Raw genomic sequence first — 26777 nt, forward strand, 5'->3', positions numbered from 1 at the left:
CGAGGAGGGAGCTCCCCTAGGGTGGTGGGAAAGGAGTCATTAACGTAAGTGCCACCCTCAAAATTGAGGCTGGTAGCAAGTGGCCCTTAAATGACCAATATTTGGGGTGAGGGCCAGCGGGTGACCCTAGTACTCAACTGTTCCCTCCCCCCGGCCATTAAAGTTATAGACTAGATCGACAGTGGGTGGCAGGAAGCTCACCTGAGGAATTTTATGTAACCCATGTCTGCAAACTGCCCCGTCGGAGATTGTAAAATCCTGCCCACCTGAATTGCTTTTTGTTTGGCTAAGTATCTCTGTCCTTTAGCAAGTTATTATTCAAGCTACTGGATAACCCTGACTATATCAGTTAAGGACTTTGACACTCAGCATTTAATTTCATCATTTTGTAGACAGTAAACTTCTTTGTGCATAGCTCATTTGATGTTTCAGCAAGCGAGGGTTAATTCATTTGTTCAGTGGGTTGTATCGAGAATTGGTGATGTGAAGTGCAAACTGGTTACTGTCAGCTGGTAGTTTGGTGAACGAGCTTAGGCACCATTCAAATCGAGTTCCAAAACTGGATAGTAACGTGCCAGACCATTATTGATGAGAAGTTAAGATAGGGTGGCATGGTGGCACCGTGGTTAGCACTGCTGCGTCGTATCACCAGGGAGTCAGGTTCACTCTCTATATGAGTTTGCACATTCTCCCCATGACTGCATGGGTTTCCTCCAAGTGCTCCAGTTTCTTCCCACAGTCCAAAAATGTGAGAGTTAGGTTGATTGGCCGTGCTAAATTGACCCTAGCATCAGGGGATTAGCAGGGTAAATGTGCAGAGTTACGGAAATAGAGCCTGGGAGGGATTGTGGTCAGTACAGACTTGATGAGCTGAATCACCTCCTTCTATACTGTAGGGATTCTTTGATATTAAAGACTATTAATTTTAAAACAACTATTGATAATAGTTTTGTTAATTGAACACACTGAAAAATATGGGAAAAGGCAGCCATGATTTGTTGAATGGTGAAACAGGATAAAGGGGTAAAATGGCCCACTATTGTTCTTATGTTCAATATTCTATATTTATTTACATTCCCTTCTTCCTTTCCATAGCTGTTGATTTTCCATCTCTATCTCTCCCAAGAAAGTCTCTTGAAAAATCTATTCATGGTGTAGCGTTTGAAATTGAGAACTCTTTTTGCGAGAGCTGTAGACATGAAGCTGTTCCCAACGGTTCAATGCAACACCTTCTTCACTAATAGCAGCTTTTAAATTGACAATTTTCTGAATAATTATCTTTTTATTCACACTCTCTGTATATGCATTATTTTCAGCTTACAGATTTACTAATATTTTCCAAGTAATGCAATTTATTTTGAAATGTTTTGCGACAAGCACTGATTTGCAATTCCACATGTCTTGGTAGGGTGGAAACAATGCTGGCCACACAGTTGTCGCAGATGGAAGAGAATATGATTTTCACCTCTTTCCAAGTGGCATTATTAACCCAAAAGCCATTTCTTTTATTGGTAAGCAAACAAACTCGGATGAAGTATTTGAGGAAAGAAATAGTGGATATATGTATCGAGGTAAACAGGTCAGAAGGATGCTGGGGCTGATTCTCCCAAAAAAATTCTAAGTGCGGATTTCGCATAAAAACTGAAGCCAATCCTGCTGTTTTTCTCAGTGGGAGTTTCAAATGGATCTCCCACGCTCTGAGCACTGCAGAGTGCATCAACGTGAATCACGTTAAAAATCAGCGGGTAGGGCCTGCTCCTGCTGGAGAGGCCAGCAGCGTAGCACTGAGCGGGCCATTGAGCATGTGCCAATCTGTCAGCACCAAGGTTGACTCACGCGCAGTGGCCCCGCACTGCCAGCTTCCCGATCACTAGCCAGCTCAATAACTGGCCTGCTCTCCAACCCTGCCATGGCCTGATCACTGCCCCCCCCCCCCCCCCCCCCCAAACATGTCCAGGCAAGCCTCAACTGCCCCCGGACCACCCCAATGTCCCCACACCACACAGTCCTGATTTCCTGATCACCCCCCTGACCCCACCCTCCCTCCACCCCCCTCCAAACAAGCTGATGCCTCCCAGCCCCAATCATGGCCTGCCTCCCTCTGTCATTGATCCCGAAGTGCTAAATGGTAGCTGGATCCCTCCCACTAATCTCCCCCATCAGATCCTGCCCCCTTGTCGCTGCCCGCGATGCCTGGTGCGCAGTGCCAAGGGGCCCAGGCTGGCACTGCCAACATGGCAATACAGAAAGAAATCCCACAACACCAGTTTAAAGTCCAAACAGGATTTATTTGTAGCAAAAGCCGCAAGCTTTCGGGACAGCCTGTCCCTTTGTCAGGTGGCTGGGACAAAGGGACAGGCTGTCCCGAAAGCTTGCGGCTTTTGCTACAAATAAATCCTGTTTGGACTTTAAACTGGTGTTGTGGGATTTCTTTCTGTTTTACCCCAGTCCAACGCCAGCATCTCCACATCATAACATGGCAATACCCAGGGGCACCCCCAGCCCCCAACCCTCTGGCCCCAGACCCTCTGAGGGACCTCAGTTACCCCCTCCCCCTTCATTCCAGCTGGTCAGGCTGCCAGCAAGTTATAACAAACACCACTGGAGTGAACCACTCCTGGTGCAATGGAGGTGCGAGCAGGGCCAGAGATTTCAGTCCCGAGCCCGCTAACATATTTACGTTACTAATGTAAATGTATACTTAAATACTATTTAAATAAATTATGCAGCTCCGTGCCAATTTCTGGCCTCCGCTCGAGTCTCCTGGCCCACTGCGCTACAAAAGCAGCAGAGCGAGCTGGGAGAATTGCTCCCCTCCCCTTATTGTTTATCCTTGTTGGCGATGTCATTCATAACAGCATCCTCAGGCTGGGGGAGAATAATCAGTTACGGTTCCCGTTCTTGTGATTACTCAGTAATTTCTAGTGAAACGGTGAATCAAGAAAACACGGTCAGGCTCGTTTACAATATCTTCTACAGTGAAATAGACACAAAGAGTTGCTGTGCGCACCGGATGTGAGGAATGATCACGAGCGTGAGAATCCCAAAGGGGGGTCTGTCTTCTGTGGTACAATATTTGCTCATATATCACTGAATACTGGAGATAAAAGATCAGTGGAATTGGAGAAAGGAGTAAAAGAAAAACATCTGGATACCTTGACTATAAAGGTGCAACTTGAGCATTATGGTGGTTAAAAATCACCTGTTATCCATTGATGAGAGCCACTTAACTAGAAATAGCTGGGCCCAAGAGTGTCCGAATGACAACAATGAAGATAATTGGTTGCAATAAAATCTGAGTGCCAGATTTCAACCCCACTGGGAGCTTGCACGGACATTAATGCTGCACAGTTTTACTGTTGATCAGTGCATTGAACTCTTTATTTCATTGCAGCAATCAATCAAACTGAAAGGTGCCAGTAAAATTGTTGGATGTCACGGGCAGAGTGGGTGAAACTTGTTTCCTTCATAACTCAAGAGAACTTACGCGTAAATTTTGCCAGAAACTTCTGATTGGGGAATGTTAATTTTGTAGTAAGGAATGTAGGCAAAGATGCATTGTTGCTAGCTTGAACTTTTGATTTTTTTAAAAAAAATTATAACTACTATTAATTATCAATCTATACTGTTTACCTACTTTAGGAAATGGTGTTGTAATACATTTGCCTGGCTTGTTTGAAGAAGCTGATAAAAATGAAAAGAAAGGTATGCTGGTTCAGTTTATGAATATTGTATTTTTTATGAGACTTTCATTGAAATTAGTACATAACATTTGTATTTTTCCTCCTCTTCCCCATACATTTTGTGTTTCTGTTGCTTCCTTCTCCTATCCAAAAAAAGTTAGGCAACATATCCCCAGGTAAATGGCTTGATTATTCTCTAACTTGGCAATATAGGATTTTGTAAGAGCAGTCTAAGTTGACTGGAATGATATGGCACGGAAGAAAACTTGTGCCTGCATTAGATTTTTTTATAAGAGCAGTTTGAAATACACCTCTACCCTTTCCCAATGCCCTGCAAAACTTTCAAGTGCAGAAATTTATTCCGATGGTCAAAAAGGACCGTAGGAGGAGAGGTAATAAGCCGTGGATAACGAAAGAGGTGAAGGGAAGTGTTAAATTAAAAGCGGAGGAATTTAGAGTAGCTAAGAGTAGTGGGCGAGAAGAGGATTGGGAGAGGTTTAAATGTCAACAAAGATTGACAAAGAAGTTGATAAAGAAGGGTAGGAGAAACTATGAAGCTGGGCGAGCGCTTAATATAAAAAAGGATAGCAAGAATTTTTATAAATATATAAAAAGGAAGAGGCTGGCTAGGGTGAACGTTGGTCCTTTAGAGGATGAGAAAGAGGACCTAGTGGTAGGGGATGGGGATATGGCTAAGGTATTGAATAACTTTTTTGTTTCTGTCTTCACGGAGGAGGACGTGAATAATTTGCCGGGTGTTAGCGATGGAAAGGTGGTAGGACTGGAGGGTCTTAATGACATTACTGTTACTAGAGAGGCAGTGCTAGACAGACTGGAGGGGCTGATTGTGGACAAGTCGCCAGGACCGGATGGAATGCATCCGAGGGTTCTGAAAGAAATGGCGGAGGTGATAGTGGATGCCTTGGTGGTTATTTTCCAGACGTCGCTGGATTCCGGGGAAGTGCCGGAAGATTGGAAAACGGCTAATGTTACGCCGTTGTTTAAGAAGGGTGCCAGGCAAAAGGCGGGGAATTATAGGCTGGTTAGTTTAACGTCTGTGGTAGGTAAAATGTTAGAATCCGTCATTAAGGAGGAAATTGCGAGGCATCTTGAAGGGAATTGCTTGATAGAGCAGACGCAGCACGGTTTCATTAAAGGGAAGTCGTGTCTGACAAATTTACTGGAGTTCTATGAGGATGTGTCTAGGGCGGTGGATAGAGGAGAGCCGGTGGATGTGGTCTTTCTGGATTTTCAGAAGGCGTTTGACAAAGTACCTCATAAGAGGTTATTGCAGAAGGTCGAGGGACGTGGAGTTGGGGGTAGGGTGTTAGCGTGGATAGAGGATTGGTTGTCAAATAGGAGGCAGAGAGTGGGGGTCAACGGGTGCTATTCGGATTGGTGGATGGTGACTAGTGGAGTGCCCCAGGGGTCGGTGCTGGGGCCTCAGCTTTTTACCATTTATATAGATGATCTGGAGGAGGGAACCGAATGTAGGGTGTCGAAATTTGCTGATGACACCAAGATTGGGGGAACGGCAAATTGTGCGGAGGGTGTGGAGAGTCTGCAGAAGGATCTAGATAGGCTGGGCGAATGGGCCAGGAAATGGCAAATGGAATTTAATGTTGGCAAGTGTGAGGTGGTCCACTTTGGTAGGAAGAATGGTAGGAAGGACTATTACTTACATGGCGAAAAACTGCAGCAGGCGACGGTGCAGAGGGACCTCGGGGTCCTTGTGCATGAGTTGCAAAAACCCAGCTTGCAGGTGCAGCAGGTGGTCAGGAAGGCGAATGGGATGCTGGCCTTCATAGCGAGGGGGATTGAATATAAAAGTAGGGAGGTCTTGCTGCAGCTGTATAGGGCATTGGTGAGGCCGCAGCTGGAGTACTGTGTGCAGTTTTGGGCGCCGCACCTGCGCAAAGATATTTTGGCCTTGGAGGGAGTGCAGAGGAGGTTTACTAGGCTGATACCGGAGTTGAGGGGGTTGAGCTATGAGGAGAGGCTGAATAAACTAGGCTTGTACTCGTTAGAGTTTAGAAGAATGAGGGGAGATCTCATTGAGACGTATAAGATGATGAATGGGATGGATAGTATAGAGGTGGAGAGACTCTTCCCGCTCAAAAAAGACAGTAGGACTAGGGGGCACAGCCTCAAGGTAAAGGGGGGGGCGGTTTAGAATGGAGTTGAGGAGGAACTTCTTCACTCAAAGGGTGGTGAATCTCTGGAATTCTCTGCCCGTTGAAGTGGTGGAGGCTGCCTCGCTAAATATTTTTAAGACGCGGGTTGATGGGTTTCTGATAAGAGAGGGGATTAAGGGTTATGGGGAGAGGGCGGGAAAGTGGAACTGAGCCACGACAGATCAGCCATGATCTTATTGAATGGCGGGGCAGGCTCGAAGGGCTAGATGGCCTACTCCTGCTCCTATTTCTTATGTTCATAAGTTGCTATTGAATTTGTTTCCACCATCCTTTCAAGCATTGATTCCAAACCATAACTAACTGACTTATTCAGTCTGTCAAAAATTCTTCATGATTTTTAATATCTGTGGTGGATGTGTCCAGAACCAGGGGTCACAGTCTGAAGATTTGGGGTAGACCATTGAGGATGGCGATGAGGAGACATTTCTTCACCCAGAGTGGTGAGCCTGTGCAATTCATTACCACAGGAACTAGTTGCCAGAACATTGAATGTATTCAAGAGGCAGTGAGATATAGCACTTGGGGAAAATGGGATCAAAGGTTATTGGGAGAAAGCAGGATTAGGCTACGGAGTTGGACAATCAGCCATCATCGTGATGAATGGCGGAGCAGGCTCAAAGGGCCAAATGGCCTCCTCCTATCTTCTATGTTTCTATGGAAAGTCTCTTAATTTTCTCTGATCTGAGGATAATACAAGTTTTCAGTTTCCCCACATAATTGGAACCCTTCCAGCAAATCTCTTCTGCACCTTCCCCAAGACTTTGATATTCTTGGTATCCAAAATTGGACTCAGTACCTCAGCTGTGGCCAAACTGTTTTACAAATCAGTTACAATGAGTTAGCAAAACCTCTTTACCTTTAATGACTGTATTTATAAAGACCAATCATTTTTTAAACAAGCTGAAAACTTGTATGTGTCTACGATTGTGTGGAAATATTGGGAATCATAATGCCGTTTTGCAACATAACTGAATGAGACGGGCTCAATAGGCCAACTGGTCTTATGAATATACATATTATCTTGTCCATTATTTTTGTAGATTTGTACTGGTCATAAATTTCACTGAGACCAACTTGCATTCCTTGCCCTACTCGAATGGTTTATTATGAATTAGTATTTTCAATTTATCTTTTAGATACCACTCACTGAGGGTGATTTTCATTTTCAGGTGTGAAAAAAAATCTAGTCTAATTTTGCATTGCTTCAAAGGACCATAAGAAATAGGAGCAGTAAGCCAATCAGCCCTTTGAGCCCACTTCATCATTCAGTGAGATTATGGCTGATCTTCTACTGCAACACCATTTTCCTGCACTGCCCCCATATCCCTGGATGTTTTAAATATATCAAAACCTATCAATCTCTGATGTATAGTGTGAATATACTGTGATTTACATTATCACTGCTCTTTGGTGGCTTGTAAATAACGCCCAATATTTTCTGCTTCTACATCTTGATCTTTAGAACTAAGGTCATTTCTCATTTAATACTGACTCTTGTGACAATACCATCATTGAGAAATGAAAATTGTGGCTATGATTTAGTGAACCCCGCCCCTCCCGCCCCCCCCGCCCCCACATCTTGATCGCAGTTGCAAATCCCATAACGACTGCTAAATCTTGCAAGCAGCAAAGAACGGGATTTGCGCTGATGAGATCATAGTTTGAGGTCTTCCCCATTGGTCAATAATCAGTTTCACGCCTAATTTTCATAAATTTCAATATATTAACATATACTTGCCAGCCTTGACACCGTAATGTCCACCCACAACTTACCTTTCCACCCAGTCAGCGTAACATCACGCCAGCATCAATTACTACTGGCTTGGAAAACTAAAGCCAGTCATGATGACCACACCACAGGACGGAGGTAAGTATAGCCCCAGTGGTGAGGGCCAAGGCACTGTCCCTTGGTGCCTCCACCCTGGCAGGCCTCAGTGCCAACCTAGCAACCTGGTGGGCCCTGGGGTGTTCATGTACAGGGGTTGCTCCCAACCATTGAGTCAGGAAAAAGTTTTGTATAATTTCAACTAATCATTCCGCTTGTTTCTGCCTTCAACACTAGTGGAGGAATTTTAGCACCTTACCCGCTCAAAGCTCAGAAGATCCCGTCTGAGGCCAAAAGAGAATGATGTTCTGTGAGCCTCTCCCGCCCTGATTCCAGGGGTGATGTGCTGGTAAAATTCTGGCATAGATGTTTCATGTTCAAGCAAGTTAATCCTTAATGAATTAGATTCCCAAGTTAAACACACTTTCAGAAGCCATAATCATTTATTTCCAAAATGTTTTATCACATTGAACTCATTCGCTTGGCAATGATGAGTTAAAATCCATGAGTATCCACCTCAGAAGTTATGCTATTTTCCTTCCTATATTTTAATTATATCCATTTTGTCTTAATGTCGAAACCAAACTATGATGCAATTATTTATTAACACGGCAACATCACTCCCTTTTCTTCCTCGAAAACCAGGACAGAGTTCCCACTCTGGCCCAAACTTAACCCCTTTTCTTGTTATAGTCTTGAAAGTCCTTGGAGCTGCTGTTTAGTTCAGCAGAGTCATAGAGTGTCAGAAAGGTCCTTCGGCCCATCGAATCTGCACCGACAATATCTACCACTAAAGACGTGCTAATCTCATTTTCCTGCACTTGTCCCGTATCCTTGAATATTGAGATACTTCAGGTGTATATCCAAGTACTTTTTTAAGGTTGTAAGAACATGAGCTGTTCTGGAAAATTTACCAACCAATATCTTATAACTGTATCTCATTCTCCAATTTTGTTTCCATCTCCTTTGCGAATATATATTTTTGTTAGGATTAAAAGATTGGGAGAAGAGGCTGATCATTTCAGACAGAGCACATTTGGGTAAGTCAGTGATGTTCAACAACATCTGAAAATCTGCTTTGTTGAAAGTGTCAGACTTTGAATTCTTTGCGACAGTTAGTGCATTTTTGGGTCATGTTTCCTCTCATTAAAGATAAGAAAAATAGAAAATGCAGTGCAATACATATTTTGAACTCGACTTTCTTCTATTTAATTTGACAGTGTTTGATTTTCATCAAACTGTTGATGGACTTCAAGAAATCCAGCGCCAGGAACAAGAGGGAAAGAAGTAAATATGCATTACAGTGTTAAATGTGTGCACATTAGAGGTTGGAACAACTTGATTAGGGTACTAATAATCTTGCTTATACTCCATGTACTTCATAGAATTGTTTCTGACAGTAACAATATGATCAGAATCACACTGGTGATTATAACCACAGCAGTGCTATGAGGTATCAGGATTTGCTTGAGAAAGGGGCTTTCCTAGGTACTTCTGACAACTGAGTATTTCCAACACAAGTATAAAGAAGTAGACATGAGCAACATTAAGATAACTATAGTGCAGAAGGAAACTATTCAGCCCTTTGAGTCTGCACGTACTCTCTGAAAGAGCATCCCACCCTCCCACTGTAACTCCACACATTTTACCATGGGCAATCTACCCAATTTGCATATCCCCAGACACTAAGGGACAACTTAACACGGCCAGTCCACCTAACCGGCACATCTTTGGAGTGTGTGAGCAAACCGAAGCACCCGAAGGAAACCCACGCAGACACGGGGAGACAGTCTAACTGCTGCTGACCACTGTGCCACTGGACATCTGCAGTTTTAGTTCTGATGTAACCCTGCTGTCCAGGCTAGTTAGTAACAATGTGTTCTTTGCCATATAGGTCTCTACGGTCTTTTCTTGACTTCAGGAAAGATCTGTGTCCTGACCGGCAATGTTGGAAATACAGCCTTTAAATTAATCACATACTAAAGATTATGAATTGAACAGCTATGGCAGCAAGGGAACTGCATCACATTACACAATAGCTTCAAATGTGTCACATCCAATTGATATCACTTGGAAAGAGAACAAACCTGCATTTTGCTACATTTATCTTTGGGAGTTCTTTTTGTAAAGCTTTCCTTTGTCAAGCTATTTTTAGAGCAATGTGTGAAGATATGAAGTACAGTACATGTAAGAAACATTTGTTTTTTTTCTAGTATTGGCACTACAAAGAAAGGGATAGGACCAACATATTCCTCCAAAGCGGCACGAACTGGCCTCCGGGTCTGTGACCTTTTGGCTGACTTCAGCGACTTTAGTTCTAGGTAATAAACCAAACGCTGTGGTAGACATTTATTAAGCATGGTACTGAAGTTAGAAGTGCAAATGTTGAGCAAATTGGAGATGACACCAAGTAGTGATGGAATGCATTTAAGGCACACTTGTGCACTTTCTCATCTGATTACAACTCAGAACCAGATTGCCAGAGAATACCAAGTGTTGTTAGTTATGCGGAAAGGAGGAGATAAATACTTTAAAGGGGAAAATTAATGTTTTGCACTGTCATTCTTTCTCTGCAGTTACATGGGACATTGCCCTTATCTCCAAGTCCACAGTGCATAACAGTTATCTGGCCAATGAGTGAATGAACTCTCCATGGGTGTGAATGCTGAAAATGGATAAACTCTGGGATTTGCAGTCATGCTTAGCTTTCACTGTGTTTTGGGGCTTCTAGAATATGCTCATGTAGCCAGCCATCAAGGTACCAAAATAATGAAGCAGCACCTTTTGTCCATGCCATCACTCAAATGATTGTCCAAGTGCTATATGATCACCACAGAAGAACAATACAACTCTGTGACATTTTCTCAGCCAGTTTTCTGCACAGGCTGCTGCATGTATTTTTATATCTTATGACTGAATTTTCCTAGAAGTCATCTGGTGAGGCATCTTATCCACGTGTTCTGAAAATCCATATTAAATAGATTTTTAGATTGCAGGTAAATCCCATCATTAGGAACTGTGCCTAATAAAGACTTTCTGTATGATTCTTCAATTCTTCACAGATTTAAACTTCTGGCTCAGCAATATCAGTCCATGTTTCCTGGTCTAAAAATAGACATTGAAGGACAACTTAAAAAATTAAAGGTAAAACAAAGGAGATATTTTTAAAAAGTCACTGTTTCTGGCACATTACTGAAAATTACATGTGAGAACATTTTGCTATGAGGTCATTGCATGATACATTTTATGATTAAGGTTGGACTCTAATTCCCCTTATTTCTGATACACGTGTGTGTGTGCTCGCACGTGTGCATACACCCTAATAACTGCATGAAGGCCGAAGGTTTGACATCACATTTTTATTATTTTTCCTCAGGTTAAGAGGTTAATAATGGTAAGTTATTGCTCTCAGCTTGAATAGTTAACTGCATTCTGATCTGGAAAAGGCATATCCGCATAAAAAGAAACTTTAACCTTTGTTGTGACGGACAAGGTTGAATAGAGGGGAGCCTGTTCAATTCTTCTTACCTGCTCATAACAGGACAACCAAATCGAAGTATTGTTAATGAACTATGCTGAGTCTGAATTAGGCATTGTAAGTTAGAATAGTGAATTCAATGTTAATCAGGCGCAGAAATCAAAAGAAAGAGAAAAAGAATGGATTAACACACAAAACTGGAAAAAATGTACCGTTGTGTAATTTAATTAAAAAGCCTTCAACAACTGTTGTAATCTGAAGAACAGAAGCCTCCACATTTCCAAAAGTTAATTTTCAGTGCCAGTGGAATTGTTTAGTAGTAATTAAGACTTAGCATTAGAAAGGATACTTGGGCCGGAAGTTGCTGGTTGTTCACGACGGGAGGATCTTCTAGTCCCACTGACGGCGTACCTCCGCCCCGGGTTTCCCAGTGATGTGGAATGGAGTCAGTTGGAAATCCCATTAGCAGCAGTGGAACCAGACTATCCCTCCGTCAGCCAATGGCGCACCATCTCCCACTGCGAGAAAGATGCTGTGGGGAGGCCGGAGAATCGCAACCTTAGATTGAATGGTCAAACCCCAACCTTTTGTGAAGTATTTAATCTGTACTTTATTCTCCATGCAGGGAGTGCGCACATTCAATACATTTTAAATGAGGAGCCAGACAGGGAAATGCCATTTTCACACATTTATATAGAGGAACAGTGCATTTCAGACAGCAGTTCCTGGATATCTGCATCTACCTGAAGTCATTGTCCAATTTGTGCCTAAATAAGTGAGCAATATTGGCCTTATTAATGATTATTTTTGCGGTAAATTCTGACCTAATTATGAAGACATGTATTCACATGCACAGTGCTTTAGTTTCCCAGAACCTACCAAGTTAGGTTGTACTCTAGGAGTGTGAGTACATTTAAAGAATGAGTAAGATCCTACAAGGGTACGTACTGTATTGTTGGCTACTTTAAATAACATGCTTCAGCTCATCAAATTTAAATCTTCTTCTCCCTGGAGTCCTGCAATATACGTCAACGATAGAGTGCCAGCTTCTTTTGGTGTATTCCTAGGTTTGCTTAATTCATCCTGCAACCGGCATGATGGCACAGTGGTTAAGACTACTGCCTCACAGCGTCAGGGACCCAGATTCAATTTCTGGCTTGGGTCACTGTCTGTGTGGAGTCTGCACATTCTCCTTGCGTCTGTGTGGGTTTCCTCCAGATGCTCCATTTCCTCTCTCAGTCTGAAATATGTGCTGAATAGGTACAATGGCTGTGCTAAATTCTCCCTCAGTGTACCTGAACAGGCGCCAGAGAGATTTTCACTGTAACTTAATTGCTTTATAAATAAATAAAAACAATCTCACACAGGACTCAAACTAGATGTAGGTTCAGTTTATTTGAAGAAATAGAACAGGATTGTTCAACAGACAGATGTACTGTAAAGATTCAACTACTTATTAGCATATTCTCTCAAAGCAAATACTGCTGATGACACAGTAACACCAAAATGCTTTCGCCGCTGTTTGAATCCATTTTTATAGTGGTAAATATTTGAAGACTTTCCCATGCAAAATTTGATCTCATACAGATTCACCAAGCAAATTCTGAAGTTAAAAAAATACAAATTTTCTTTAGAAGAGAAACAAAATTACATTTAATGATAATTCTGGAATATAGAAAAGAATGGGTGAATTTCTGATGGTTCGGCAAACTTTCTGTTAACTGAAGCTTACTCTTAATTAGAATACCGTATATCTCCAATTTATTTGCATTCTTTAAAAAAATATGGTAAAAGATTCTCTTGTTTGTTAGGAATATGCTGAACGTATAAGGCCAATGGTGCGAGATGGTGTCTACTTCATGCACGAGGCTCTTCATGGTCCAATAAAAAAAATTCTCGTGGAAGGTGCTAATGCAGCACTTCTCGACATTGATTTTGGTAAGTTTTTGAAACCATGTATTTTACCAATCAAATAAACATATCACAACACATTTGAGAACTGAATCTGTAAAATGATCAATGACTGCTAAACACTCAGGTACAGGAAATATGTATTTAGATGCATTATTTTGAGGCACATCCCTATTAGCAAACATTTATTTCCTTTCTGTCATGTTAGTGCAATACAGATGAGTTAAGATCAATATTTGGTACAAAAGAAATGGCCCCAGAACACATGACCACTTTTGCTGATCACTAACTTAGTAATTTCAGTGAAGCAAGAAACGTGTGTGTTCCACTGCAGCATTAGATGAGTATTTGAAATGCCATAGTATACAAAGCTACGGATCAAGTGCTGGAAAATGGAATTAGAATAGATAGGTGCTTGATGGCCGGCACAGACCTGATAGGCTGAAGGGCTTCGTGCAGTGCTGTAAAACCCTTATGACCCAGCTACACAAAGAAAGCATACCGTACATAGGGAAGGAAAGGAGAGAGTGCAGAATGTAGTGTTACAGTCATAACTAGGGAGTAGAGAAAGATCAACTTAATGCAAGGTATTTCCATTCAAAAGCCTGATGGCAGCAAGATACCTGGGTGTGACAGGTAGATATTACTGTTGTTAACTGTGGAATTTCACTTTTTTTAAAACCAAAGTAAATATTTAAGAAAAAAAAACCATCACCCAATGCAGGGCACAAACCATGACCCTAGGTTCATATCTCATCATTTTCCAACTGAGCTATCCAGGCCGTGTTGGAATTGCCTGCGCAAAGCCTTTCCAACTAGATCACTTGTTCAAATAAAACAAATGTGTTTATTAAAAATGTCACTAAGTTTGCAGTGTGAAACTGGCCTGGGAGCAAAAGAGCTGGCACCCACCATCCTGGTGAGAGAATCCACACGTTCACCAGTGTCTGAATAGCTGGCCAAGAGCACATACGGAACGGATCCTAACACCTTTCCAATCAGTGACAGGATTTATAGTGTATTTTTAATTGTTTGACTCTTTCTTCATTCACTCTGTTATTGACCAAGTATTGCCAAATTAAGGCCAAGCGTGCCGTGAGCAACTTGTACCTATTTTGTTTCTAGATCAACATCGTAGAAAATTTCCAGTTGTTTAATAAGGCTGATTCCAGCAACTGCAATTTATATTTTTCGATTTACAGGAACTTATCCGTTTGTGACATCATCCAATTGCACTGCTGGAAGTGTTTGCACAGGACTGGGCATTCCTCCATCCAACATTGGAGCGGTATATGGTGTTGTCAAAGCCTATACCACTAGAGTGGGTATTGGAGCATTTCCAACTGAACTAACAAACGTAAGTCTGGACTTTTGACAACAATAAAAGAGTCAGAATATGGAGTATTTGAAGCGCAATTAAAAGAGTCTCGTTACACACGTTACACCTTTCAGTTTCAGTGCCTACCCCAATGCAACTCTTGCTGTGAGTGAATTTTCCCCCTCTGTCGTGCAATTTCTAGCATCCTTCTTCTCTTTTAAATTACTAAGCCTCTGCTTTGTGCTATTCCAATAAATGTAATTAAAGGAGTAGGATTCTCCCAGAAGAATTCTAAATGTTGAATTTGTATAAAAACTGCAGTAAATGTGACTGGTTTTTCAGGGGGATTTTCAAAATGAATCTCTCACACTCTAAACACTGCAGAACACACTAGCATGAACCATGCTGAAAATCAGAGGGCAGGGCCTATTCCTACTGGAGGGGCCAGCGTGCGCAGTAGCTCCGCACTGCTGGCTTCCTAATCAGTGGCCAGCTCTATTGCTGCCCAGCACAGCAACCCCCGCGACGCTGCCCTTCCGACACCCCTACTCCCCGATTAGTCCCAATGTCTCCTACCCCTAAGTAATGGTATACAATCAAGGGATCAACTGATACTCTTGGCAGGATCAGGCCAATTCTAAAGAATTACTTGCTCAGGCTCTCAACTAGGCCAATACATTACTGGAATTCCATCTACCCAACCTGCACATTCCCAGACACTAAGGGGCAATCCATCTAATCTGCACATCTTTGAACCATGGGAGCAAACCAGAGGACCCAGAGAAACCCATACAATCACCCAAGGCTAAAATTGAACCCGGGTCCCTGGCGCTGTGAGACAGCAGAGCTAACCACCATGCATGTGTACTCTAGGGAATTCTGAAATAGCTACAAACTCCAGAAATCTAGTAGCCTTGTGAGCTTCATCGAGTGTGAAGCTGACGTAATGATGAGCCTTACCACAGAGGGCATCTGTCATTCCCCTTGTGTTGAGGACTGAGAGATGTCGCATATATCCCCTGTGTGTCCCTGAAGCGATCTGCAGCAAAAATAGTCAAGTGCAGTGGTAACCTTCAAGGTCATTGCAAGGGGATGTCCTCCTGCAGAATGTGACTCATATGGTCCATCACCTCTCTTAACAAGTGCAGACACGTGTAACATTGTCGCTCACCTCCAGATTGGAAAGGCTTCTTTGGTAGACTCTTGGTCATGCGAATCACCTCAGTGGAATGGGTCAAAGCTCCTCATCTGCTGGATGTTGCTGGGGCTTCCCTGGACCATTCCCCCCAGGCTAAGCCTCCTCTCAAACTTTGGGCTAGTTGGCGATGGTTCTTTTCTTCCTCAATCCGATCTTGGGGCAAACAGGATCAAAGATTATGGGGAGAAAGCAGAATCAGGACAGTCAGCCATGATCATAATGAATGGTGGAGCAGCTGTAAGGGCCAAATGGCCCCCTCCTGATCCTATCTTCTATGTTTCTATCACTGCCATCAAGGAGGCAGCATTGAACACAGGCTCCATTATTTGATCCCCCTCTTCCCTGTGGACTGATAGATGCAACAGATCAATGAACACTGGGATAATATAGTAGATCTCTCACTTGCAAACAGTCAGCCACCGTCATGCCCTGGAGCTGTATCTGCACCACTATACTTTTGCTGATACAGCCTTGTAGCTGAGGCCACACTTGCATATCTAGGTGACCACGGTGCCAACCCTGTTGCTTGACATCTCAATCCCCTGAGGCTGGAAGAGGTTTGGGTGCATTCTTGAAATGTGCCACCTTAACAAAAGCACTCCTGCAATCTCTGATCTGGCATGTTGATTAAGCTGAATTTGCATTTCAGCAATGACTGGATGCCATTTGACCTGTCATCCGTGCCAATTGGAGAAAGCACATCAGAGGCTTTTATTGATGATTTAGCAGCTTTCCAGCAGCTGTGCTTCCTGAACCATTGCCTGCATTTCCCATTCTCTCAAATCTCTTAAGTTCACGTGGAGTGACTGTATTGTGAAGCCAGTGAGTCCTACAGTCTCTCATTAAAGTGCACCAAAAGGCAGTGGCTCCACTTGTACCTTCTCAAGGAAGCCTTTCTCTTTTCTGTCAGCTCTGACTCTATTTCAGTGTTGAGACTCTAAGTAGTTTGAAGATGTCCCTGTAAAAGGTCCAAAGAGCAACTGTGGGTTTCTCCCAAATGGACTCAGACCCTAGCCACGCAGATTCTTTTCCAGATTCGATTTCAAAATGCACAACAACTTCGGGCTTGCAAAATGATGGTGCTGTATCTTTATTTTGAGACCAACCTCAACTCTTCCCCATCTATTCGGATTCCTCAGTTTTGCTGGAACCCCACAGTGTGCAGGTAGAGCAGTCACTACTGTAATCGGGGAATCTGTCGTCTTTGCGGATGACGTTCCAACCTGTCCACCTGAACCCACTCTGTGGCTGGGGGGAGGTGCAGAGATTGGTTCAATTCAGGAGGCCTACTCAAGTTTTAATGGAAACAGCAGACAGGCTTTATTTTTAGATGTGTACCATACAGGCTTCAGCCCCCAACTGCCAGCAGGCTGTGGAGGTCCTGTTGACATCATGTGAATGATTACATGATCATCCTCTTAAAGGGGCCATGCCACATACTAATTTCCCAAGTACACAACATCACTGATGTCCCCATGTCCAATGTGGCCCTCGTCTCTCCCCATTGAGATTGTGACTGTGCATGGTCACACACACAGGAGACATACACCAGCCAAGGATCTCACCTGCATTGGTGAGAACTCCAGAGCACTGCTGCAGCAGGAAGGTTTTAAATGTTGCACTCACTCCAACGTCATGAGTGAAGTGAAGACTGATAGCCGAATGCCACTTATTTCCAAATGTGATTTAGACCAATCTAATTTCCCGCTGGCATGGCACAAGGTTGGGAGGTTGGTCTTGATTCCAGCAAGAGGCATTTTATTGAATAGTCATTACATGGGAATATATGAAAACAGTATTTACATTACAGATCAATGGGGAACCCGATCCACCTTCAGCCCAGGAGGTGAGGGAAAACATCCAAACTGACTTCCCGCTAGTGGAAATCTGATTTTTGGCCTCTCTCCAAATTTACCACTCCCTCCTACTATGAAATCCTACCAATGGCAAGACCTGAAAATTCCACCTCATGAAACTAGTCAGCCGCGGACTGATTCCTGGACACCACTAATAAGCCACATCTATTAACTACAAGTATCTGTTAGAGGATTGGAACCTATTGTTAATAGAGCATTTATTCTATGCCCTATAAATTAAATTTTCTTAATCAAGCCACGATTAGATTAGCATTATTTAATATTAAAATAGGTAGTGTCCAATATCACCCCTCATGTAAAACATAAGCATCATCAACAGAAGTATAATAGGTGCGAAATAGTCATTTAGCTGTTCTACCTTTACTTCAACATTATTTTGAATCTCTACAGTCTTTAATTGCCTTCTGATTCACACCATTGATGATAAGCTTCTGCCATCGCTGCTACAATTAACACCGTCTTCCTTTCCACAGATCGCTTGATAAATCTTATGGCTGGTTTTGTCTAATTTGATTGTTTTTGCTGTTCTCCTGTTAATTTAATGTCTTGCATTTAGTTCTTTCAAGTTTGCCTCTCTTCATTCCTTGTTAACCTTAATGGCTGGAATTTTACCGCCCTGCCTGCCACAGGAATCGGATCGGGTGAGGGGCGGACAATGGAAAGGTCTGTTGACCTCAAGTGGGATTTTACGGTTTCGGGACAAGCAAGGCTGTAAAATCCTGTCCATTGTTTTCATTTGGTGATATGCTCTCAAAAAATATATGGCTTTGTTCTGTTTGAAAATGGTTTTCAATGGAAACCAGTTTTCTTCACTGCCTGATTGCCTATCTAGAAGGGTTGCTTAGTCATCTTTTTGCCAGATATTAAAATACTTCGCAATAAGTGTCCTAAGTTGGGACCAGTCCTAAATTTGCTACAATCTTTAATTGGCCAATAAGGCTAAACCTAATTATGTGATGATCTGAGGTGTTCTCCAAAGTGGAAGCTTGATATAAAACTAGGAATTGCTGCTGAATAAAATCAAATTTAGAATTTGTTTATCACTAGGTGCCTCATCAGCAAATATAAGAAAACAATAAATGATTTTGTTTCTAATCATTGATGATGCCTAATAAGATTATGGTTGATCATCAAGTCCACCTTTGTGTCTAATCCTTACATCCATTGATTTCCTAAGAATCCAAAAATTTGTTGATCTCAGCTTGAATGGTTGACTGACTAAATATCCACAGCCTTTTCTGATTGAAAAATCCAAACGTTTACAAAGTCTCAGCTACCTTTCCCTAACAAACAAGTATCAAATAAAAGACAGCCCCCTATTATGCAAATTGAGCCTGTGTTAGAAGCCTCTTGCTGTGTTGCCACTCTCCTCATCTTCCATTATGACCAGGAATAGGAGAATATCTGCAGACAATAAAATCACCCCTTTGTGGAAAACATTGGAGTGGTGTGGGAATATTTTTACAATTCTACTGGACTTTCTCCTTGGCAACTAAAAATATTCCTTGGAAAAGCATGCAAAGATAAGTAGGATTCCATAGTTTCAGCCTTAATTAATAATTATTGGTACTAGCAAATTTCCCATTTACTCAATACACCATCCTGTTAGGATTGTCTCCTTCATGCATGCACCCTTATATTAAGGCATTGGGAGCCAAAATTAAAACATGTGACATCAAAGCGCATGCTGTTGCTGAATAGTGGACTGGTGCCTAGCATTACTTCCACTGGAAATCAGGAAGGAAGCAAAAGATGGCCGCCACTTGCCAAAATGGTATTTGTACACAAACAGAGGAGCAAAAATGATCCAGTCTATTAGTTCTACCATGAGAGATTCTAATCTTGTAAGTCACTGATCAATGCAACCTTATCAAAAAATCTGAAAAACTAAATATAGTATGGAGATGGAGCTTGCGTGAAAACCCATAGTATGTGGGTGGCACAGTAGTTAGCACTACGGCCTCATAGCACCAGGGACCTGAGTTTGATTCTTGACTTGGGTCACTGTCTGTGTGGCGTCTGTACATTGTCCCCACGTATGCTCAAGTTTCCTCTGGATGCTCTGGTTTCCTCCCACAGTCCAAAAAACGTGCTGATTAGGTGCTTTGGCCATGTTAAATTCTCCGTCAGTGTACCCGAACAGGTGCTGGAGTGTGGTGACTAGGGGATTTTCACAGTAACATCATTGCAGTGTTAAAATAAGCTTACTTGTGACACTAATAAATAAATATGAACTTTAAAGTTCCCTAATAAATTCCTTATTGTAATTATCTGAATTGGTATTGCTGTTACCTTTAAAGGCAAGCATAATAGTAGTGATATTTGGATAGCCCAGAATTCATTCTAAATAATGGTTTGAATGTATATAATTTTAAATGATGTTGCATTATAAATGTAAGTGCTACTGTATACCATGATTAAGCTTGCGTTGCCTGTCAGTTTCTAAAGTTGAACTGGACCATTTCAGGAAATTGGTGATCTACTACAGTCTCGAGGCAGTGAAGTGGGTGTAACTACAGGCAGGAAGAGACGCTGTGGCTGGTTAGATCTAGTCATTTTGAAATATGCAAATATGATCAATGGATTTACCGCGTGAGTACAGATTCTATTTTGTGTTAGCAGAAGTAATTTTGATTTATTTAATGTCTTTACATATCAGAACACCACAAAGCAACTCATAGCCAAAGCCCAAACTTTGCTGTGATAACCGCTTCCTCCTCAGTGTTTAATCAACTGGTTGGCATTCACAGTCACGGTTCATCCGCAGAATCGCACCCACGTGACTCATTGTCCAGGGGGAAAAAAATTAGAAACTTGAGTGATATTCAATGGAATAAAAATCAGGAGACAAGCCATTGATTTCTTATCACCCGTTTACTTTTAACCACATAATGTTGCTCCATTGTGACTTGGTTCAGCGCTACCTCAAAACCACTGTGCTGCCCTATTTGCTAATTTTAGTGCGTTTGCATTCCTTCTGGACTTGAGAACATAGATAGCATTTGTCACAAGGCAAATATTTATTTTCTGCTCTTGACATTTGTTGAGCATTTGTAACAGACAACAGAATTATGGAGGAGAAGTTGATGTGGTGTGCAAGAACTACTGAATCTAATTTACTGTCACAAAAGCAGCACAGTTGAGGCCCATAAGCCACACAATTTTCTCAAACTCCTAATGATGTAACTTTGACTATTTCTTTACGATTTCTCTTTTAAAAGGGTAATAGAGTCACAGAGGTTTACAGCATGGAAACAAGCCCTTCGGTCTAACTTGTCCATGCTGCCCTTTTTTAAAACTGCTAAGCCAGTCCTAATTGCCAACATTTGGCCCATATCCATACCTATCGTACCCATGTAATTATCTGAATGCTTTTTAAAAGACAAAATTGTACCCACATCTACTACTACCTCTGGCAGCTTGTTCCAAACACTCACCACCTTCTGTGTGGAAAAAATTGCCCCTCTGGACGCTTTTGTATCTCTCCCCTCTCACCTTAAACCTATGCCCTCTAGTTTTGGACTCCCCTCTGTCCACCTTTGGAAAAAGATATTGACTATCTAGCTGATCTGTGCCTCTCATTATTTTATAGCCCTCTACAAGATCACCCCTCAGCCTCCTACGCTCCAGAGAAAAAAGGTCCCAATTTATCCAGCCTCTCCTTATAACTCAATCCATCAAGTCCTGGTAGCAATCTAGTAAATCTTTTCTGCGCTCTCTCTAGTTTAATAATATCCTTTCTATAATAGGGTGACCAGAATTGCACACAGTATTCCAAATGTGGCCTTACCAATGTCTTGTACAACTTCAATAAGATGCTCCAACTCCTGTATTCAATGTCCTGAGCAATGAAACCAAGCATGCTGGTTGCCTTCTTCATCACTCTGTCCACCTGTGACTCCACTTTCAAGGAGCTATGAACATGTGCCCCTATAGAGGTAATGTAGATAAAATGAAATATTGTACATCTCCCGTCTCTCCAACAAAGTGTTCCTCAAGATGTTTCTTGGTCAATTGAGGAGTAAAAGCCAAAAACATAATCTTTTCAGATATGCACCTAGAATTCTAATGTACCAACAGAAAGATGCAACAGAAGCCTACGTAACTTGGAAAACTGCAAAATATGCATTCCGAAGCACTTCTCTGTGCTCTAAATAAAATAACTGAACAGAAACGTTGTGCTGAAGAAGTACTGGCATGTCCATCTAACCATCATGAATTGTCATGCCAATAGGATGTAGTTATTAAAGAATTGGCTCCCTCATTCAATTTTAATGGTAACATTATTTTTCTATCCATAGATTGGCATTAATGAAGCTGGATATCTTGGAGGTTCTTGATGAGATTAAGATCGGTTTAGCTTACAAACTGAATGGAAAGAGAATCCCTTATTTTCCAGGTATCGTATACAACAACCCAATATTTTAGCCTCATGATTAATAACTTTCTAACATTCTTTAACTTAGCTTTACTTTAATACTGGAAATGTGTGCTCCCATCAAGAAAATGGAAGGAGCTCGAAACAGTAATGGGCAAAATTTTCCCCCAAAAATTCTAAGTATTATAATGGCAAGAAACCAGGAGTCCTCCATGCCAGTCATTTCAGCAAGCTCCATACTGCAGTCTTCTAGCAGTCTGTCAGTTTGTTTGACAGAAGGAGTTTTGTGCTGGTGGGTGGGGGGGTTGGATATGGAACCTACACACCCCGCTGAAGTTGGTTTCTAAGCACTCGGGTGCCACTCCGCAGGGTACCCCGATCTGCTGGTTAATTTGGGAGACCTCTTTCCACTCACCTCATGGACGTCGGACCCACCCTCTCCATTTGTGGCATTGTCACTCCCAACACCAACACAGATCATTGGCATCAGGGCCCTCCCAGGGGGACGCCTGACATGCCGCCACCTCTGCACGACCCCCCCACCCAGTACAGGTCCCCATGCACAGCCGCAAAAGCTGCCCCATTCACAGCCCCTCCCCTCTGGCACTGCCTCTGGTGCTGCCAAGGTGCCTGGTGGGCACTGCCCAGCCATTCCCCCGACCACCCAGAGGCTTCAATGGCCCCCGAACCTCCCGGTGTGGCCATTGCGCCCAGTCCCTGCTGATGGAGACCAGTAGTGATTGTCGGTGCGATATCTTGCCTATGAGATGGAAACACCTGGGAGCGGGGAGCAGCCATGCTGGTCTCTCTCATGATATGGCAATTCAGGCAGTCTGATGGTAATGAGCTTTGTTCCCTTTCTGGGTGCAAAGCTGTTCTTGCCAGTGAAACAGGGTCGGGAAGACTGGCGCTAATCAGATTTTTGGCCCCTCATGCTAACTACCTGACTCACCACCCTGATCGATGAGTGCAGCGAACTGGTAAGATCGCGCCCTGTATCTTAGCCTAACGTATTGATATGGAATTGTGAGGAACGAAGATCACAAGCACCTTCAAATTATGACTTACTTTGTAAAGAAAACAGAAAATATAAATCACAGAGCAGGTCAGCATTTGGAACTAATGATTGATGTCACTCAACTTTTCTTCAGAAAACTCAGCCCATCAAACATTATATGTACATCTAAAATCATTTTTGATACTCCGTACAACTATTGTTTAAAGCCACATGGCAGAATGCTTTATTCCACGTACATGCACTGTTTCTAGGACATGCACATGACTTCATGTGGGACATTGTCAGCCTCCCCAGAATGGATATGAATGAGGTGATAATCACTCAGCTGATGATATGGGATAGAAACACAAACCACTTTTACATCAGACCTCATTTGTATAGAATGAGTGAACTATTAGCACAACTGATGCTGGCCAATGGCGGTTCACACACACACACGAATATGGATTCAGGCAGTAATGTCACCATTTTAAAGGTAATCTTAAAGGCAAGACTTTGTCTACCCTATATGCCTCAGACTTGTACAAATATGGAACATCCAACAGTATGTAAGTTCTGCAAAGACTCCTCAATTTTCAGACAACACTGTGGAAGTCCTTATACAGAGTCAGCAGGAAGGAGAATCTGCTTCCAACTAAAGCAAAAAGGGTGCTATGGCAAATTGCATAGTAACTGTGTGCATAAATGTCAGAAAAGTGACTGCACATAATACAGTGCTCAGGATCCAGCAGCATCGCTTAAAAAAAATTGATGATTTGACCAAGTGTTAAGGTAAGACCCCAGCTCATCTGCTTCGACCAGTAGTCCCAACACTCTCAAATCTACCCTCCTTCAGTTCCCATCACTTTCCTCTAATCACAGAATTACATTTCACTGTACCATTTTCTGCTGCTCTTTGTACCACTTTTCACAAACAACCTCGCAGCCTTTCAGACCACACACAGACAAACCTGTGAAATCCTTTCGGACTCTGTGTTCAATGGTTCAGAGGTGACTCCACCTTGTAACTAGTAAGCTTTTTTTTAAGCGTGGGTGAAATTTAACGCATTGCAGTATTTGAGCAGCATCCTACAAAGAACAATTAAGAATTATATCACCCATTAATGTCCTTTGGGTAGTAAGCTTGTCTTGTTCTTTTGTTCCTTCTATTCACCTACGCATTTGTACCATTTCCTTCCTTTAAGGACATTAGCGAACCAGATGGGTTTTTCAACAATCAATAATGGTTTCATGGTCATCAGTAGATTCTTAATTCCAGATTGTTTTTTTTATTGAATTCAGATTCCACCGCCTGCCACGGCGGGATTCGAACCCAGGACATTAGCTGAGTTTCCAGATCAGTAGTCTGGTAATAATACCAGTAGGCTATTAATAACCATCATGACAATGTGCACCCTTTTGACAAGGTCCCAAACAGCAGACTGGTTGAAAAAAATTCCAAGGATTTGTAACAAGCTGGTTACTGACTCAGTGGCGGGAAATAAATGGTAATGGTTGGTGGGTGTTTTTGTGACTGGAATGCTATTTCTTGGGTGTTCCACAGGGCTCAGCGCTAGATGCCCTGCTCTTTGTGGCATAAAACATTTGGACATAAGTGTAGGGAAATGATCAAGAGGTTCGTAGACAATACAAAATTGGCCACACAGTTAATAGTGAGGAGAAAAGCTGAGGGTTATCAGTGGAGTGGTCAGATGGATAGGAAAGTGGCAAATGGAATTCAACCCTGAGAAATGAGAGCTGATACATTTGGGAAACAAGGCAAAGAATTACTCAATAAATGGGAGGACATGGCAAGGGATAGAGGAATTGAGGGACCTTAAAGTGAATGTCCACGGATCCCTGATGAGAGCAAGACAGGTCCTTAGGGTGGGTAAGAAAACATGTGGAATCCTTTTTATTAGCTGAGGCATGAGATATGAGAGGTCATGCTGGTACTAAATAAAACATTAGTTAGGCTGTAACTTAAGTACGTGTGCAGTTTTGGCCAACTCATTAGAGAAAGGATGCAATTGCAGTAGAGAGTGTACAAAGGAGATTTACAAACATGATGCCAGAACTGAAATGGCAGCAATAAGGAAAGTTTGAATAGTCTGGTGTTGTTCCCCTTGGAATTTTGGAAGCAGCAGGGAGATTTGATTGAGCTGTACCAAACCACGAGGGATCCGGATAGAGTGGGACCTATTTACTTAGCAGCGAGGTCCATGATAATGTGGCATAGATTAAAGTAATTGGTAGAAAGATTAAAGGGGAAATGAGGAAAAATATTTTCACCCAGAGGTTTGAGAGAGTCCAGAACTCACTGCCTGAAACTGCAGTAGAGGGAAAAAGTCCTCAATTCATATAAAAGATGTCTGGCTATGAACTCAAAATTGTAATAACCTGCAGAGCTATGGACCAAATGTTGGGAAGTGGGAGTAGATTATGAGGCTGATCTTCCAGCTGGCACAGGCCAAGTGACCTCTTTCTGTGTTGTAAACTTATGAATCTGTTTTTTATGATCTATAATTCCCTGGTTTCTGTCTATCAATTTCCTTAAATTAGCAGAGTGGCATACTCAAATTTCCAATCTGGAACAGTTCTTGAATCAAGAGAGCTTTGTAAAATTATAGTTAAGGCATCTGAAATATTTTCACCCACTCCTTTCGAAACCTTGGAATGGAAACTTGCTGATTCTGGGGAATTATCATTCTTTAGTTGCATTAATTTCCTCATTCCCGGTAGCTTACTTACATCTTACATTCGTTTTAATAAGAACTAGGAGCAGGAGTAGGCCATCTGGCCCCTCAAGTTTGCTACACCATTCAATAAGATCATGGCTGATCTTTTCATGGACTCAACTCTACTTACCCACCTGCTCACTATAACCATTAATTCCTTTACTGTTCAAAAATATATCTATCCTTGCCTCAACTGCTTCACTGGACAGGGAATTCTACAGATTCAAACCCTTTATGTGAAGAAGTTCGTCCTCAACTCAGTCCTAAATCTGTTTCCCCTTATTTTGAGGCGATGCCTGGTTCTAGTTCCATCCGCTAGTGGAAACAACTATTCTGCTTCTATCTTATCTATTCCCTTCATAATCTTATAAGATCTCCCCTCATTCTTCATTCTTCTGAATTCCACTAAGTATAGCCTCTCCTCATAAGCCAACCCTCTCGACTCCAGAATCAATCCAGTGAATCTCCTCTGCACCCCCTCCAGTGTCAGTATATCCTTTTTCAAGTAAGGAGACCAGAACGATACACAGTACTCCAGGTGTGGCCTCAGCTGCACCATAATCTCGCAGTTTTTAAACTCCATCCCTGTAGCAATAAAGGAAAAATTCCATTTGCATTGTGGAATTCTTTGAGAACATTACATGTGCAGTGGGCAATGGGGAACCTGTGGATAGGGTGTACCTGGATTTCCTGAAAGCATTTGACAAAGTGCCGCACCAAAGATTGCCACATAAAATTGAGGTTCACAGTGTTTCGGGTAATATATTAGCATGGATACTGGATTGGTTAACTAACAGAAAGCGAAGAGTGTGGGTAAATGGGTGTTTTTCTGGTTGACAATTAGTGACTAGTAGTGTGGTCTCTTTACTTGAAAAAGGATATACTGGCATTGGAGGGGGTGCAGAGGAGATTCACTAGGTTGATTCTGAAGTTGAGAGGGTTGGCTTATGAGGAGAGGCTATACTTAGTGGAATTCAGAAGAATGAGGGGAGATGTTATAGAAACATACAGGATTTGGAATTGGAGACCAAAATTCACAGATGACACAGGATGAGTGGCAGAACAAAGTGTGCAGAGGACGCTGAAAGTCTGCAAAGGGATATAGATAGTCTACGTGAGTGGACAAGGGTCTGGCAGACGCAGTACAATGTTGGTAAATGTGAATTTTGGTCTCCAATT

General features: G+C 42.3%; 1 protein-coding gene across 1 annotated transcript in view; it reads left to right on the forward strand.

Annotated features, from left to right (window-relative positions):
* The window catches only part of adss1 (adenylosuccinate synthase 1), a 47360-nt gene that overhangs the window by 14318 nt on the left and 6265 nt on the right, over positions 1–26777 (forward strand). Inside the window, exons 2-11 of the mRNA XM_080202606.1 lie at positions 1409–1511; positions 3643–3705; positions 8693–8743; positions 8924–8990; positions 9917–10024; positions 10766–10847; positions 12993–13119; positions 14295–14449; positions 19953–20077; positions 21787–21884. Of these exons, the coding sequence (XP_080058732.1) occupies positions 1409–1511; positions 3643–3705; positions 8693–8743; positions 8924–8990; positions 9917–10024; positions 10766–10847; positions 12993–13119; positions 14295–14449; positions 19953–20077; positions 21787–21884 (979 nt within the window). The remainder of the gene's footprint in view (positions 1–1408; positions 1512–3642; positions 3706–8692; positions 8744–8923; positions 8991–9916; positions 10025–10765; positions 10848–12992; positions 13120–14294; positions 14450–19952; positions 20078–21786; positions 21885–26777) is intronic.

This window comes from Carcharhinus amblyrhynchos, chromosome 14 (assembly GCF_965287045.1).
Source record: "Carcharhinus amblyrhynchos chromosome 14, sCarAmb.v2.hapA, whole genome shotgun sequence".
Taxonomy (NCBI): domain Eukaryota; kingdom Metazoa; phylum Chordata; class Chondrichthyes; order Carcharhiniformes; family Carcharhinidae; genus Carcharhinus; species Carcharhinus amblyrhynchos.